Consider the following 14,042-nt stretch of genomic DNA (forward strand, 5'->3'; position numbering starts at 1 on the left):
ACTGGATGCCCGTCTGCCTGCTTTATAAAGCAAGCACCGCCACGTGACTCACTGTCTGTAGGCGCAATCCATTTTCGGGAATGGGGTGGTGGTGTATGTAAGAAATCTACGGTCGGGAGAGTATTAGTGAAAAGAAAAAAATTACAAGTGAAGAGAAAAATTACACTTTACAAAAATATAAACACAACATGGAAATTGTTGGTCCCATGTTTCATGAGCTTAAATTCAAGTCCAGAAATGTTTCATATGCACAAAATGCGTATTTCTCACAAATGGTGTGCTCAAATGTGTTTACATCTCTGTTAGTGAGCAATTTATCCTTTGTCAAGATAATCCATCCACTTGACAGGTGTGGCATATCAAGAAGATGATTAAATAGATGCACCTTGTGCTGGTGACAATAAAAGGCCACTAAAATGTGCAGTTGTCACACAACACAATGTCACAAATTTGGAGGGAGAATGCTGTGCTTGCCACTGTTGAAATGCCCGACTTAGATGACCAGGTGAAATTATACTTTGGAATGTATTTAACTAGGCAAGTCAGTTGACTTCTTCGGGATCGGTGTCCCTTCCACGGGACGGTTGAGCTAACGTAGGCTAATACGATTAGCATGAGGTTGTCAGTAACAAGAACATTTCCCAGGACATAGACATATCTGATATTGGCAGAAAGCTTAAATTCTTGTTAATCTAACTGCACTGTCCAATTTACAGTTGCTATTACAGTGAAAGAAAACCATACTATTGTAGGAGGAGAGTGCACAATGTTGAACATAAGTTATTAATAAACATTTGCCATATTTGGGCAGTCTTGATAGAAAATTTGAACAGAAATGCAATGGTATGCAATTTGTATCATCTTTTGCCTATGTATGTTATGTTGTGAATTTGAACATGAACTATGCCCCTATTTAAGATTACTGTTTTTCGTACGATGTACCCAATGATTAAGGAAAACTTGCTCGGAAGGTCTATGTCCTCAGTGTGGTTTTACAGACGTGTTTAATACGTCTTATTTACACACTTAAAATATTTATGAAATGCATATTGTTATATTTGGTAGCACTTATTTGTTTTTCCTTCGCTTCAATCCCTTTCGATGCGTGGAATGGATGTGGGTGGGGCTAGGTCTACATAAGGGTGCTAATTTTTTTTAAACTCACAAAAGCTCTGACGAAGGCCGTGAGACCGATACATAAGCTAATTAAAGATCAGTGATGCTATCAAGAGCAGTGTGCGGTTTCCTTTTTCCTTCATCTTGTTCAACCGTTACCATGCACCTGAAAAAAAGATTGCTCAGATGTGCGAGTGCCTTTTGAATGATCTTTTACCAGATCTATTGTGTTATATTCTCCTACATTCCTTTGACATTTCCACAAACTTCAGTGGTTCCTTTCAAATGGTACCAAGAACATGCATATCCTTGCTTCAGGGCCTGAGCTATAGGCAGTTAGATTTGAGTATGTCATTTCAGGCGAAATTAAAAAAAAAAAAAAGGGGCAGCTCCTTAAGAGGTTTAACTAACTATTTAGCAGTCTTATGGCTTGGGGGTAGAAGCTGTTCAGGGTCCTGCTGGTTCCAGACTTGGTCCATCGGTACCACTTGCCGTGTGGTAGCCGAAAGAACAGTGACTTGGGTGGCAGGAGTCTGACATTTTTTGGGGCCTTTCTCTGAGACCGCCTAGTATAGACGTCCTGGATGGCAGGGAGCTGCTCTCAATTGTGCTGCTGTATAACCTTTTGAGGATCTGAAGGCCTTTGCCAAATCTTTTCAGCCTCCTGAGGGGGAAGAGGCATTGTCGTGCCCTCTACACAACTGTGTTGGTGTGTTTGGACCATGATAGATCTTTAAAGGCTCTGCATGGTCAATCGGACATCTGCAGTGGCCGTACAGTATTTACTGCCATGTGGCCTCCGCAGAAGTCCAAGCGTTGATACTTCTTGCTCTTGTGAAACAAGTTGTCAAGGAAGTGAGTTTCTGTTTATACAGCACCTCCTGCCACCACCTACCATCAACCAATCATGTCAATGTGGAGCTATACAGAGCCTTAGGCATTGTTACAAAATTTGGGAGAAGCAAGGCAATATGGTACAGAGCTTGATTTGGCCCCTGGAGGCTCCGCCATTATGTCAAACCCTCCGGATCGCAAATACAGAGTAGGCATAAATTGGCTTTAAGTGATGTGGACACCGAGGAACTTGAGCTCTCGACCAGCTCCACTACAGCCCTGTTGATGTGGATGAGGACATGCTCGGCCCTCCGTTTCCTGTAGTCCGCGATCAGCTCCTTTGTCTTGCTGTCGTTGGGGGTAGAGGTTGTTGTCCTGTCACCACACTGCCAGGTCTCTGACCTCCTCCCTATAGGCCAGGAATGGTCAACTTTTGTAGGCCTGCGGAGAAAAAAAAAAAAAGTGTCTCAATTTACTGTTGAGAGTTAGAATACAGAAGGTGCAATTTCAAAATGTGGTTGTGCATCAGCAGTCACTTAATTAGCCCATGTCAGCAAAGCATTTTTAGATTGGTAAGTTAGTCTAGCGGCCAGCTATCTAAACTCGTAGTAAGCAAGGTCGAATTACCGACTGGGGTGGGGCCCATTGATCATCAGTTATCATATTAAAAACTGCAAACATTTGCCTCCATCCTATGGCAAAATAAGTAGAATTGCAGGAAAGTAGCTCGCCCACGAGCCACCGCAGCCCCTTATGATGAGTTCTGTTTTTTTGTGGCCCCCACCCCCATCAGTTGCCCATCCCTGCTATAGGCTGTCTCATCGACGTCAGTGACCAGGCCTCCCACCGTCGGCAAACTTAATATTGGTGTTGGGAGTTGTGCGCAGTTACGTAGTATCGGGTGAACAGGAAGTATAGGAGGGGACTTATGCACGTACTCCTGAGGAGCCCCCGTGTTGAGGGTCAGTGTGGTGGATGCATTGATTCCTACCCTCACCACCTGGGGGCAGCCAGTCAGGAAGTCCAGGATCCAGTTACAGAGGGAGGTGTTCAGTCTTAGGCTCCTTAGCTTAGTGATGAGCTTGGAGGGTACAATGGTAGTAATCGTCTCGTGAACATGATGATGATAGCTTAAGTGGCTGGGCTACTGTCAGAATACAAACAACCTGGTATTATTGTTGGAGCCATATCAGACACGTTACCAACTTGCCTAGCTAGCTAGCTTTTAGACAAAAGTGCTGGGGTGTATTCATTAGTCAGATTCCATCAGCAAACTGAGCGAAATGGGGCGGGACCTACCTACATTTCCCCAATAGAAACTCGTTTTTGAGGAAACATGTTTTTGGTTTGGAGTAAAATGGTTCCCTTGTAGAACATTTTGCAACAGACGAAACGTTCTGCAATGTATTTTTTATTTGATGTATTTAACCTTTATCTAGGCAAGTCAGTTAAGGACAAATCCTTATTTACTAAAGAACTCACTCCTGGGGTGTAATCTTCCACCACTAATTGGCAACAAGTTTCGTTGGCAACTAAAACGAGAGTTTCTATTGGACAAATCCAGGTAGGTTTCGTTCCGTTTAAAAAACGTTTTGCAACAGAATCGCCGGAATTAATACACCCCAATGTACAGTATGTAACTCGTTAACGGGCTACGGAAGATTACGTTGACTTAAATTAGCTAATACCCATACCATTGGGCATATTACTCACTGTGTTAATGGACAGCGATAAAACAGAATTTGAACTTCACGGGGACATTTGTGTAACGTTAGGTAAATTGCCGTTAGCTACAGTAGTTAGAGTTACTGACTAACGTTATGAAACGTGACCCTATTTAAATTATTCGGCTACAAAGCGCTGTAAATAAAAGTCAGAGCAATTTCATATGGTTATTATGAACAGCTACTTAAAATATTTGCTAAATAAAATGTTTTTGAATGAAGTAAACAAACCTGCTGCAGGAATAAACGTCAACCGCCTGTTCTTCATTCAAACATGAATAGGTTCGCTGCTATTGGCTATAAACCGTTAACGTCAAATCCAACGCCTTCACGTAAATCTATGGGTCGGCTTTTACCCATTACTGCCACCTGCTGTTGTGTTTGTTTAGTGTATGGTATTATTTTCAAACGTTTCAGACGCTGCATGTTCACAAAGACAAAATTCAATGGAAGTCACAGTAAAGCCCAAATTAGATTTTAGTAATTTTATTCATAAGACAGTATTTGTTTTATTTTGATACAAAATACAAAACATTCCAAGACAAGTTGTATACAAAAACAAACTTTTTCTCATCTGCATCTAATCCTCACCTCAATGCATCTGTCCCACTCGATGATTGGTATTAACGTTTTAATACAGACACAGCAGGTCATTGATAGGACCGTTACCTACCTGAGCAGCGTACCACAGCACCATGTGATCATGCTTGTCGATACATAGTCCAGTGCTTGGAGGATGAAGTCAGCCTGGTGGAGATTCAGTGGTCCCATTAGACAAATCAACTGGTGAAGGCGTTGTTGTTTTCTCTCTGTTCAGTGAACTCTTTACATCCGATTTAACAACACACTATTAATTAGTTGTAATTTGCTGACTCTAAAAACAGTGTCTCCTCAAATGAAAATACCCACTATGTGTGTGACTCCGAGCCTCCAACTCTCTCTCTCCACACACACACACACACACACACACACACACACACACACACACAAGAATACAAAGTAGTAGTGTGAAAGAGTGACTTGCTGTTGCTATTGGAAAGGGGAGTGGTTCTAGTAGTAAATCTATGCCAGGCAAGTTGACCAATCCCACAGACTGTTGTCACACTGGATATAGACAGAGAGCAATTAAGTTCCCAATATAAATCCCAGAATTTAAAAGACTTTGTACTGGACATTGGATTACTAAAACTGAGAGGTTGACAAAGGTCAAGGGAAATACTGGAAGCAATTTTGGAATCCATATCCTATCATAGCGGAGTCAATATTAAAACTGTGCAACAATCTAACTTGGATAGTAATGGTAGTGAACACGCTTTTACTAAACAGAACTCAACCATAAAGATTCCATCTGATAAGTGATAGTGTGCGCTGCAGTGTACTGAGGTGCTCTCTCCCAGCCTAGAGGTGCTTGGAAAAAATGCCCTATAATGTAACTTACTTAGTCAAATAATGTGGTACGATCATACGGTATAACCAACCATTTCAACAAGCACTATCTTCACAGGAAAAATAAAATCCATGTTTTAATAACAGTTGTTTATAACATTGCATTTATTTAGTTAAATATTCATATTTTCTCAGATTCACCTGTAAAACTATTCTTGAGAGCTGATTCCAAAATCATTCCATAGAACCATTAGGATCATATAGAACCTGAACCATTCAGCTGGCCAGTTCTTTTCCAACAGCCACGAGTCTGACCCGGAGCACCTCAGCGAAGCCCTGTCCGAACCAGCAGGTGATGTCTGCCGTGTCCAAGGTGAAGAAGAAGAGTCTGTCCTTACAGCGGCTCCTCCGATACACTGACCTGGGGTCAGCAGATAGGACCCCTCTGATGGCGGCCGCAGCCTCTTTTGGACCGCGCAGGAACCGGAACCTGGGTCGGTCACGAGATTCTAGAGAAACGGGGACATTCATAGAGGAAGAAGCCAGTGAACATAGATCTACTTTAACGATTATGGCAAAATGGATGACGGAGAAACATTACTTTTTTTAATACCATTGACTTTAGTTTGGTAGGATAGTTTAGGCATGAGATGCAATGGTATCTATACAAACCCACTGCAAAAACAATTGGCGCCACTATGGAGCTCTCTGGTGGATGAATGCACAACTCAGTCCTTTTAAAAAGCAATAAAGCTCTCAAGTCAACCTCGGCTCGGGGAGAATTACAGTGAATTCGGAAAGTACTTCCGACCCCTTGACTTTTTCCACATGTTGTTACGTTACAGCCTTATTATAAAAATGGATTGAATTGTGTATGACATTTACATAAGTATTCAGACCCTTTTAATCAGTACTTTGTTGAAGCCCCTTTGGCAGTGATTACAGTCTTGATTCTTCTTGGCTATGACGCTACAATCTTGTCTCACCTGTATTTGGGGAGTCTATCCCATTCTTCTCTGCAAATCCTCTCAAGCTCTATCAGGTTGGATGGGGAGCGTCGCTGCAAAGCTATTTTCAGGTCTCTCCAGAGATGTTTGATCGGGTTCAAGTCTGGGCTCTGGCTGGGCCAATCAAGGACATTCAGGAACTTGTCCTGAAGCCACTCCTGTGTTGTCTTGGCTGTGTGCTTAGGGTCATTTTCCTGTTGGAAGGTGAACCTTCGCCCCAGTCTGAGGTCCTGAGCAGGTTTTCATCAAGGATCTCTCTCCCAGTCCCTGCCGCTGAAAAACATCCCCACAGCATGATGCTGCCACCACCATGCTTCACCGTAGGGATGGTGCCATGTTTCCTCCAGACATGACGCCTGGCATTCAGGCCAAAGAGTTAAATCTTGGTTTCATCAGACCAGAGAATCTTGTTTCTCATGGGCAGAGTCCTTTAGGTGCCTTTTGGCAAACTCCAAGTGGGCTATCATGTGCCTTTTACAAAGGAGTGGCTTCCGTCTGGCCACTATGCCATAAAGGCCTGATTTGTGGAGTGCTGCAGAGATGGTTGTCCTTCTGGAAGGTTCTCCCATCTCCACAGAGGAACTCTGGAAGTCTGTCAGAGTGACCATCAGGTTCTTGGTCACCCACCTGACCAAGGCCCTTCTCCCCCGATTGCTCAGTTTGGCCGAGCGTCCAGCTCTAGGAAGAGTCTTGGTGGTTCCAAACTTCTTCCATTTAAGAATGATTGAGGCCACTGTGTTCTTGGAGACCTTCAATGCTGCAGAAATGTTTTGGTACCCTTCCCCAGGTCTGTGCCTCGACACAATCATGTGTCGGAGCTCTACGGACAATCCCTGACATGCACTGTCAACTGTGGGACCTTATATAGACAGGTGTGTGCCTTTCCAAATCATGTCCAAGAAGTAGTGTGTGTAGATTGAGGATTTAAAACAAAATGTAATCCATTTTAGAATAAGGCTGTAATGTAACAAAATATGGAAAACGTCAAGGGGTCTGAATACTTTCCCAATGCATAGGCTTACCTGCACTGATGGGGGCAAGGAACTCCCCCAGCTCTCTCTCTGCATGGGGGGTGAAGCGCACCTCCAGACTGGTCACAGGAGGCTCCCTGATCCAGCCAGCGATGGTGCTGTAGGCCTCTTCATCATAGCAAGGCCTAGCACTATCCTCCACTGGCTCCAATGGCTTGGCATTAGGGCCATCTGAAGCCTGAGACTTTCCTACAGAGCTCCCCAGGGTGAGGTAGTCATCTCCCTCGCTAATGTAGGCCTTGAGCTCCCCCAGCACAGTGGTGAGGTCTTTGCCCAGGGTTTTCGAAGCAGAAGAGCTGGAGGCATCGCCTGGACGGAGGATGTGAACTTTGGATTTGTCTTTTGAGTGGAGTATTCTGGGGTCTGCGTTATGACTATCCTGTCTCTCAACCCCCAAGTCCAACTGGGGATCAACAGTACAGGAGAAAGAAGCTACTGAGTCTGAATGCAGCGTCTCCACACTGGTGGTCCCCTCTTCTGATGGTACACTGGTGGTCCCCTCTTCCGATGGTACACTGGTGGTCCCCTCTTCTGATGGTACACTGGTGGTCCCCTCTTCTGATGGTACACTGGTGGTCCCCTCTTCCGATGGTACACTGGTGGTCCGCTCTTCCGATGGTACACTGGTGGTCCCCTCTTCCGATGGTACACTGGTGGTCCCCTCTTCCGATGGTACACTGGTGGTCCCCTCTTCCGATGGTACACTGGTGGTCCCCTCTTCCGATGGTACACTGGTGGTCCCCTCTTCAGATGGTACACTGGTGGTCCCCTCTTCAGATGGTACACTGGTGGTCCCCTCTTCAGATGGTACACTGGTGGTCCCCTCTTCTGATGGTACACTGGTGGTCCCCTCTTCTGATGGTACACTGGTGGTCCCCTCTTCTGATGGTACACTGGTGGTCCCCTCTTCTGATGGTACACTGGTGGTCCCCTCTTCTGATGGTACACTGGTGGTCCCCTCTTCTGATGGTACACTGGTGGTCCCCTCTTCTGATGGTACACTGGTGGTCCCCTCTTCTGATGGTACACTGGTGGTCCCCTCTTCTGATGGTACACTGGTGGTCCCCTCTTCTGATGGTACACTGGTGGTCCCCTCTTCTGATGGTACACTGGTGGTCCCCTCTTCTGATGGTACACTGGTGGTCCCCTCTTCTGATGGTACACTGGTGGTCCCCTCTTCTGATGGTACACTGGTGGTCCCCTCTTCTGATGGTACACTGGTGGTCCCCTCTTCTGATGGTACACTGGTGCTCTCAGGTTGGACGCCAGAGTCATAAGTATCTGTGTCAATGTCCAGTCTACTGTGTGGGGAGTCATAGTCAGAGATGTAGGGTTTGATATCGAGGACAGGGGTTCCTTCGATCATGTCTATCTCACTCAGATGAAGTGTGTCACCTTAAAGTAGAAAGTGAACTGTTTATTTCATAAAATACACCAATCCACATAGCAGGAAGTTCGACACTGAACAAGTGTGCCTATGGCATGCCAAGCTTAGCAATTATGGGGACAATAAGCCTAAGCATACCTGCAATGATGTTGAACACACCCACAAACTCTCTCTCACACACAATGTACTGCTCAATCTGAAATGAGACTGCAACATTCTGGGGGTTATATATTTGGGGACGCACCTTTAGACGGAGCACCATCACACTGCGCAGAAGAGCAAAACAATTCGAGCTGGTTTTGGCAACTGATACTAACCTGTGACTCTGTCCAGCTTGGCCAGGGTCAGACCCAGGGCGTTGGGCCGGTGGGGGCTACGTGTGGAGTACACCCCAACCCTCTGGCCGTTGAGTCTGGGTGGCTTCACCTTAGCCTTATAACTCAGGTGGCCATTCTTATGGAACAGGAAGATGACCCTGGAAATGGAATGAGTGAAAGCAGGCTAATGTATTTCTTGTACATGTGTAGACAAATTGGGAATATTGGGATGTAAGTTGATCAAAACAGTTCATGACTAAGAAAATGATTGTGACATCCTTGATACGTTTAGCTAATGAGAGAACTGTCTTTGCAAAAAATACAGATTGTTTTATGCAATTGCTACCTTCTTAAACAGCCTTAAGTTTAGCTAGCTACCCCCTCTACTAAGTCTAGCACCCTATCCCAGTCTCTAGTACGTACCAGACATGAGAGTAGTTGTCCAGGCCGACCAGTGAGTGTTCAGGGTTGTTGAAGACACTCTGCTGGATCTGAAGGGTGGCTCTGGAGGGCCCACATATGGTTGGCTGTCTGGGGGTGCCATTCTTCACTGAGAAACAGGAGCTGATGTAACCTATGGGGACTGTCTGGATGGTCCCTGTGAAGGTGACATTGACACATTCGAACAATGATTAAAGGTCCATTATCTAGCTTTGTGCCCGACCCAACATATATCAGATTGAAATGCAATCTATAGATATGTTATTCTCATTGAAAATGATTCTCATTGGAAGCAAGTCTAATAATTGGATGATCCTTTGTGCGATATTTCTATATTGATTCTATATTGAATAGAAGTTATAATTAAGTGCCAGTCAGATAAAGCTAAACAATGATCAAGACAAGTCATGCGAGGAAGATATAAGAGGGGGATATAAGCGAGAGATCGAGTGCCTTAGCCGGTTACCTTTCTCAAGTGAATTCTGTGTCTCAAGGTCTGCCTGTGGCCTTGGCTGACTCTTTGGAGATCGACTCTGGCCAATGTGTGTCAAAGCAGACTGGAGAGATGTCATGTGTTTTCGATGAGAACGAACAGCACTGTCCAACAATTGCCTGGGGGGGAAACATTATAATACCTGTGTTGACACATTATGGTCAGCAGCATATAGTCAGTATGTAATACGGATAACGACTTAACTAAATGTTTTTTCCAAGATGCCATGCGTTGCATTATGCATTCATTTCATACCTGAGATTCTTGATTTCTTTTCGCATGACAGATATCTGCTGGTTGAGTTTGTTGACATGCTCGGTACAGTTGCAAGTGGCAGACATTTTGATAGCGTCTTGATTGCTTTGCTAGTTTGTCATTGATTAGATTAAATAATCAGAATTCATACAATAACATCTGATAATGTTGTAAAATATCAGAGATTGTTTATGCTGCCTAACAAAAGTACACATCTCTGCTGAAATGCTTCCGCACATGTGTGTCGTCATTTCTAGCTGGCCAACCAGCAACTTACTAATGGAAAGCGGTGACTGACTGCTGTAGCAAGCATGCGCAAATTATTATGTAAATTGGGAAGCAAAACATCAAACTCGTGTCCTGTTGGAGAGTTATGGATGAAACTCGTAGAAATAACTATTTTTAATGGTTGTCAGTTTAGAGAAATGTCAAAACAACATGTCTACTGTAATATTGAATATATATAATGACTCCTTCGAGATTGTTTCACTACTGTAAAAGGACAGCAGAGGGTAGTATTGAGCAACTGAGACTTGTTCTTGTTTTGTAGATGATCATAACAAGGAGACAGTCATATTATCAACAAAGCATCACACCTTTATTATCATAGCGCTTATCTCAAATAAACCATTGGTATAAAAAAAATGTAAAAATCACAATTAGAAAACACAGTTATCAGAAATGATTAAATACAAATGTACTTTCAAATGCTGCCATATTTAGCTTGTACAAATCATTTATTAAATACAGACAGTGCAGTTCTTGCAACATAACAAATTGACACCATTCATGAAGCAAAAATAAATAAATCCATGGGTAGGTTTAAAGCTGGAATTCATGCATTTCGTTGTACATAACATTTCGTATCCATATTCTATCAGGCTCAAAATTATAAAGGTGAGTTTACCAGTAAGGCTAAACTGCATCACCTCTCAAATGCACATGTTGACAAAATAGATTACTATGCATGTAATCTGTCTGTATGTTATCAGAGGCCAGATCTGAGTCGATTTCAGAACAAGTTTCTTGGTGGATGATCTTGTGAAGGAGCACCAGTGTAGAACCTGGGGAACGTAGAGAACACTCTATTCTGTTCAGGCACATTGACAGACAGCTCCTCAATTGAACCTATGACAGAAAGGTGGTTAGTTTAACATTTCTGATTATACTATATGTGACAAGATCATATCCCCCACAGCTAGATAACATCCCAATGAGCTCATTGGCCAGCCACTTCAGTACATTCAGAAGTCAAGTACATGACGGCAAAGAGACATTAATTAATTGACGCCATTAGTACCTTGATCAGTGCCCCGATTGTTTTGAGATGGAGGGACGTCTTCCTTCTCATCAGGACCCAAGTCCTCAATCAGCACCTGGTCCAGGGTGTCACTACCCTGGTCACTGCCTTCTGTGTACAGGGTCTCCAACAGGGATGGTGTAGGGGCAGTAACAGGGTTATACATTGGAGAAGGGGCAGGGGCAAGGATAGGGATAGGGATAGGGGCTGGGACGGGGGGAACATACGCCGGTAGTGATTCTGGCGGGCTAGGGTCCACCGGAAGGAATGGGGATAGTGAGATCAAGGTAGGGGCAGAGGTGACTTCCACGGGTTTGGACACCACCTTTACAATGACAGCCTCCTGTTCTGGCTCTTCCTGGGAAGCCGGGAGCTCCGGTGTTGGATCAGTCTTCCTCGGCCTTCCTCGTCTTCCCGAGCTACTCTTCTCCTCTCTTCCCTTCGCTCTCTTCCTCCTGCTCTCTACCCTGATGTCACACAAATAGTAATGTAATCGTGGGTCGTCATTATACACTGCTTCGCAACTGGAATGTTTACACTTTGCAGCTGATTACGTTGATAAGCTTGGCGATATTCATTCATTCATTGTTGATAGTGCAAAGTCCTTGATCTAAATGTGAGGTGCTAATAGCTGGAAACGCCTAAGCAACCTTTGGTTTCCTCTTGCTTCATATTGGACAATATGGGCTGGAAAACTGATAGGCAGCCAAATACGATCATTATCAAATATATTGTTTCATGTACATAACTTTATTTATGCATGTACAACACATCTATTACTATTTTCAAGTCTTACATTCTTTAAACATACAAAAACATAAAGTCATGTTAAGTGGCTTTTCAGCCAAACTTATTTAAGCACTAGAGTAAGCCAATAAGGACAAAGGGCTTGGCAGCTGTATTGAAGCCCACATAGTCCACTCAAGTTTCCAGTTAAACACATTTGTAGGCTGAAGCACAAAACCGTCATTAGTGGTTCAAATCTAGGCCTCTCCCTAACTCTAACATGTTTGTTAGAGGATGAGCGTGCATTACTAGTTCTGCACCTCTTCTTAATGTCTACATTTACCCATAAACCCACTGGTTAATCGCCTTCTCCTCGGCTTCTGCCTTTCTTTTCTTGAGAAGGTCTCTGTCTCTTAGCCGCCGCTGGATCCCACCTGTAACACCGACCAACATACACCAGTCAGACAGTCAGCTATCAACGACAGACAGGACACTTCACTCTCATTCCTCATTTGAATTCTATTACATCAATAGTCAGAGTGTAAGACGCATTTAGTAAATATCGTAATAAACTGACAATGGATCAATAAAAATTGGGTTACTTAGGCACTTTGTTTCATTATGATTTTGTTCACTGTCCTCTCTGTACTTGATTACTGGTTTATGCTGTAGTAACAAAACTCTCTCCATATTTGAATGCTCCAATAGCTTATGCTCTTGTATGATTTGTGTCAGAAATTGACTGCAAAACCAATGCAGCTATGTAGCAGCAGTTGTATAAACCATCAGCATACCAAAGTGTAGGATGATAGTACATATTATACCATGGCATTGTTGAATACTCCTTTCTGAGTGGCTTGAAGGGCATTCTAGAGCGTGCATTATTCCCTATAACTCATTTTTACATTGTTTGAGCTGCTTTTGAAAGAAAAAGTTTAATTGAAAACAGTATTGTATAGGATGATTAGTACATGTTAGTACATGGTGTCTGGGACTACAAACATACAGTATGAGACACAAACAGACTCAGACAGAGAACATCTACAGTAAAATTGTCTTCCAAATACATGTTCCTATTGAGTTGCAATCATCTTAGTGGTACATCTGTTTGGACAGATCAACCATCAGTAAGTCCTTTGTGACCCAGTTTGCAGCAAAATACATTAGCAGGAATATGCATGAATAGAGCCAATGTTAACAAATACAAGGACAGTATGACATACTAGGACTAAGATAGTAACCTTTTCCAAAGAACAGTGGTACATCTGAGAAATAATTGGATATTTCACTATAAAACACAGAATAGAGACAATGTTCAGAGGTCATTTACCTTGGTTATCATTGGGATTTTTATATTCCAACTCTGGTTTCTCTTTATCGAACGTCCCCTCCATTTTGCCTCCTGTAGAAATGAATGTAACTTGTTGAGAGGGGCAAGTGAGCAGAGAGGGGTAAAAATGTTGATAAAAAAATGTCTGTTTGCAAGTCCCGCCCCCCCAAAAATCATTATCGGGTTAACCATTACCATAGCCATGGAAGAGCTCTTATCATATTTGTAAAGGTGGAGGAGTTGGCACAAAACGGGCATAAAAAAGCAGGCCGTGTGTGTGTGTGTGTGTGTGTGTGTGTGTGTGTGTGTGCGAGAGAGAGAGAGAGTTGTCATGGGGCTACCTATACAGATGTGTGTGTCTGAGAATAGCTAGCAGCACAGTATAAATAAAAGGTGCGGAATGTGTCACAGGTGCTCAGGAGAGAGAATGACTGAATTCAGGCAATTTCTCCCTTGATGTTATGCAATATCCAGTCAGTGATATGAGAAGGAGCACAGTAGGGTTCAACAAGAGAAAATAAAGCCCAGAGGGACTGAGGCAGACAGTGTCGGTAGGCCCTTCTAGCTGTGAGTCAACGCTTCTGGGATAGACTGTGTGCAGCTCGTTAGAAGGGTATAGCCATAGACATGCACACATTCCGGAAGGCTCCACACCGGCCCTACATACATAGTGTTTGACTTGGACTGAAAAAGGT

At 43.6% G+C, this 14,042-nt stretch overlaps 2 protein-coding genes across 4 annotated transcripts; both read right to left on the minus strand.

The window, feature by feature from the left end:
• Window positions 1-148: 148 nt before the first annotated feature.
• trmo (tRNA methyltransferase O) lies at window positions 149-10,258 on the minus strand. Of its 2 annotated transcripts, XM_045716223.2 has the most exons (7): window positions 9,992-10,258; window positions 9,710-9,855; window positions 9,226-9,400; window positions 8,803-8,960; window positions 7,090-8,493; window positions 4,348-5,569; window positions 149-2,391 (listed from the first exon to the last, which is right to left on the minus strand). In XM_045716223.2, the coding sequence occupies exons 1-6, from the start codon at window positions 10,075-10,077 to the stop codon at window positions 5,337-5,339; spliced, it is 2,202 nt and encodes a 733-aa protein (XP_045572179.2). In that variant the 5' UTR covers window positions 10,078-10,258; the 3' UTR covers window positions 149-2,391; window positions 4,348-5,336.
• Window positions 10,259-10,565: 307 nt separating this feature from the next.
• Window positions 10,566-13,499, minus strand: LOC106602333 (hemogen-like). Of its 2 annotated transcripts, none has more exons than XM_014194914.3 (4): window positions 13,348-13,499; window positions 12,361-12,451; window positions 11,292-11,758; window positions 10,566-11,119 (listed from the first exon to the last, which is right to left on the minus strand). In XM_014194914.3, exons 1-4 carry the CDS (start codon window positions 13,409-13,411, stop codon window positions 11,004-11,006), a joined length of 738 nt encoding a protein of 245 aa, XP_014050389.2. In that variant the 5' UTR covers window positions 13,412-13,499; the 3' UTR covers window positions 10,566-11,003. The 2 variants fall into 2 exon arrangements, with proteins under 2 accessions (XP_014050389.2, XP_045572470.1); XM_045716514.2 differs by having other exon boundaries at window positions 12,373-12,451; window positions 13,348-13,498.
• Between the last annotated feature and the right edge of the window lie 543 nt (window positions 13,500-14,042).

The sequence above is a fragment of the Salmo salar genome, chromosome 04 (assembly GCF_965601325.2).
Source record: "Salmo salar chromosome 04, fSalSal1, whole genome shotgun sequence".
Taxonomy (NCBI): domain Eukaryota; kingdom Metazoa; phylum Chordata; class Actinopteri; order Salmoniformes; family Salmonidae; genus Salmo; species Salmo salar.

Bases quoted from the DNA above. Each gene is read 5' to 3' on its own strand.
- trmo (XM_045716223.2), bottom strand. From the start codon at position 10,077: ATGTCTGCCACTTGCAACTGTACCGAGCATGTCAACAAACTCAACCAG. The intron at 9,856-9,991 runs GTATGAAATGAA...TTTCCCCCCCAG, and splicing joins AAAGAAATCAAGAATCTCAG to GCAATTGTTGGACAGTGCTG. The intron at 8,961-9,225 runs GTACGTACTAGA...TTCCATTTCCAG, and splicing joins GACAACTACTCTCATGTCTG to GGTCATCTTCCTGTTCCATA.
- LOC106602333 (XM_014194914.3), bottom strand. From the start codon at position 13,411: ATGGAGGGGACGTTCGATAAAGAGAAACCAGAGTTGGAATATAAAAAT. The intron at 12,452-13,347 runs GTAAATGACCTC...TCGGTGTTACAG, and splicing joins AAATCCCAATGATAACCAAG to GTGGGATCCAGCGGCGGCTA. The intron at 11,759-12,360 runs GTAAATGTAGAC...GTGTGACATCAG, and splicing joins ATTAACCAGTGGGTTTATGG to GGTAGAGAGCAGGAGGAAGA.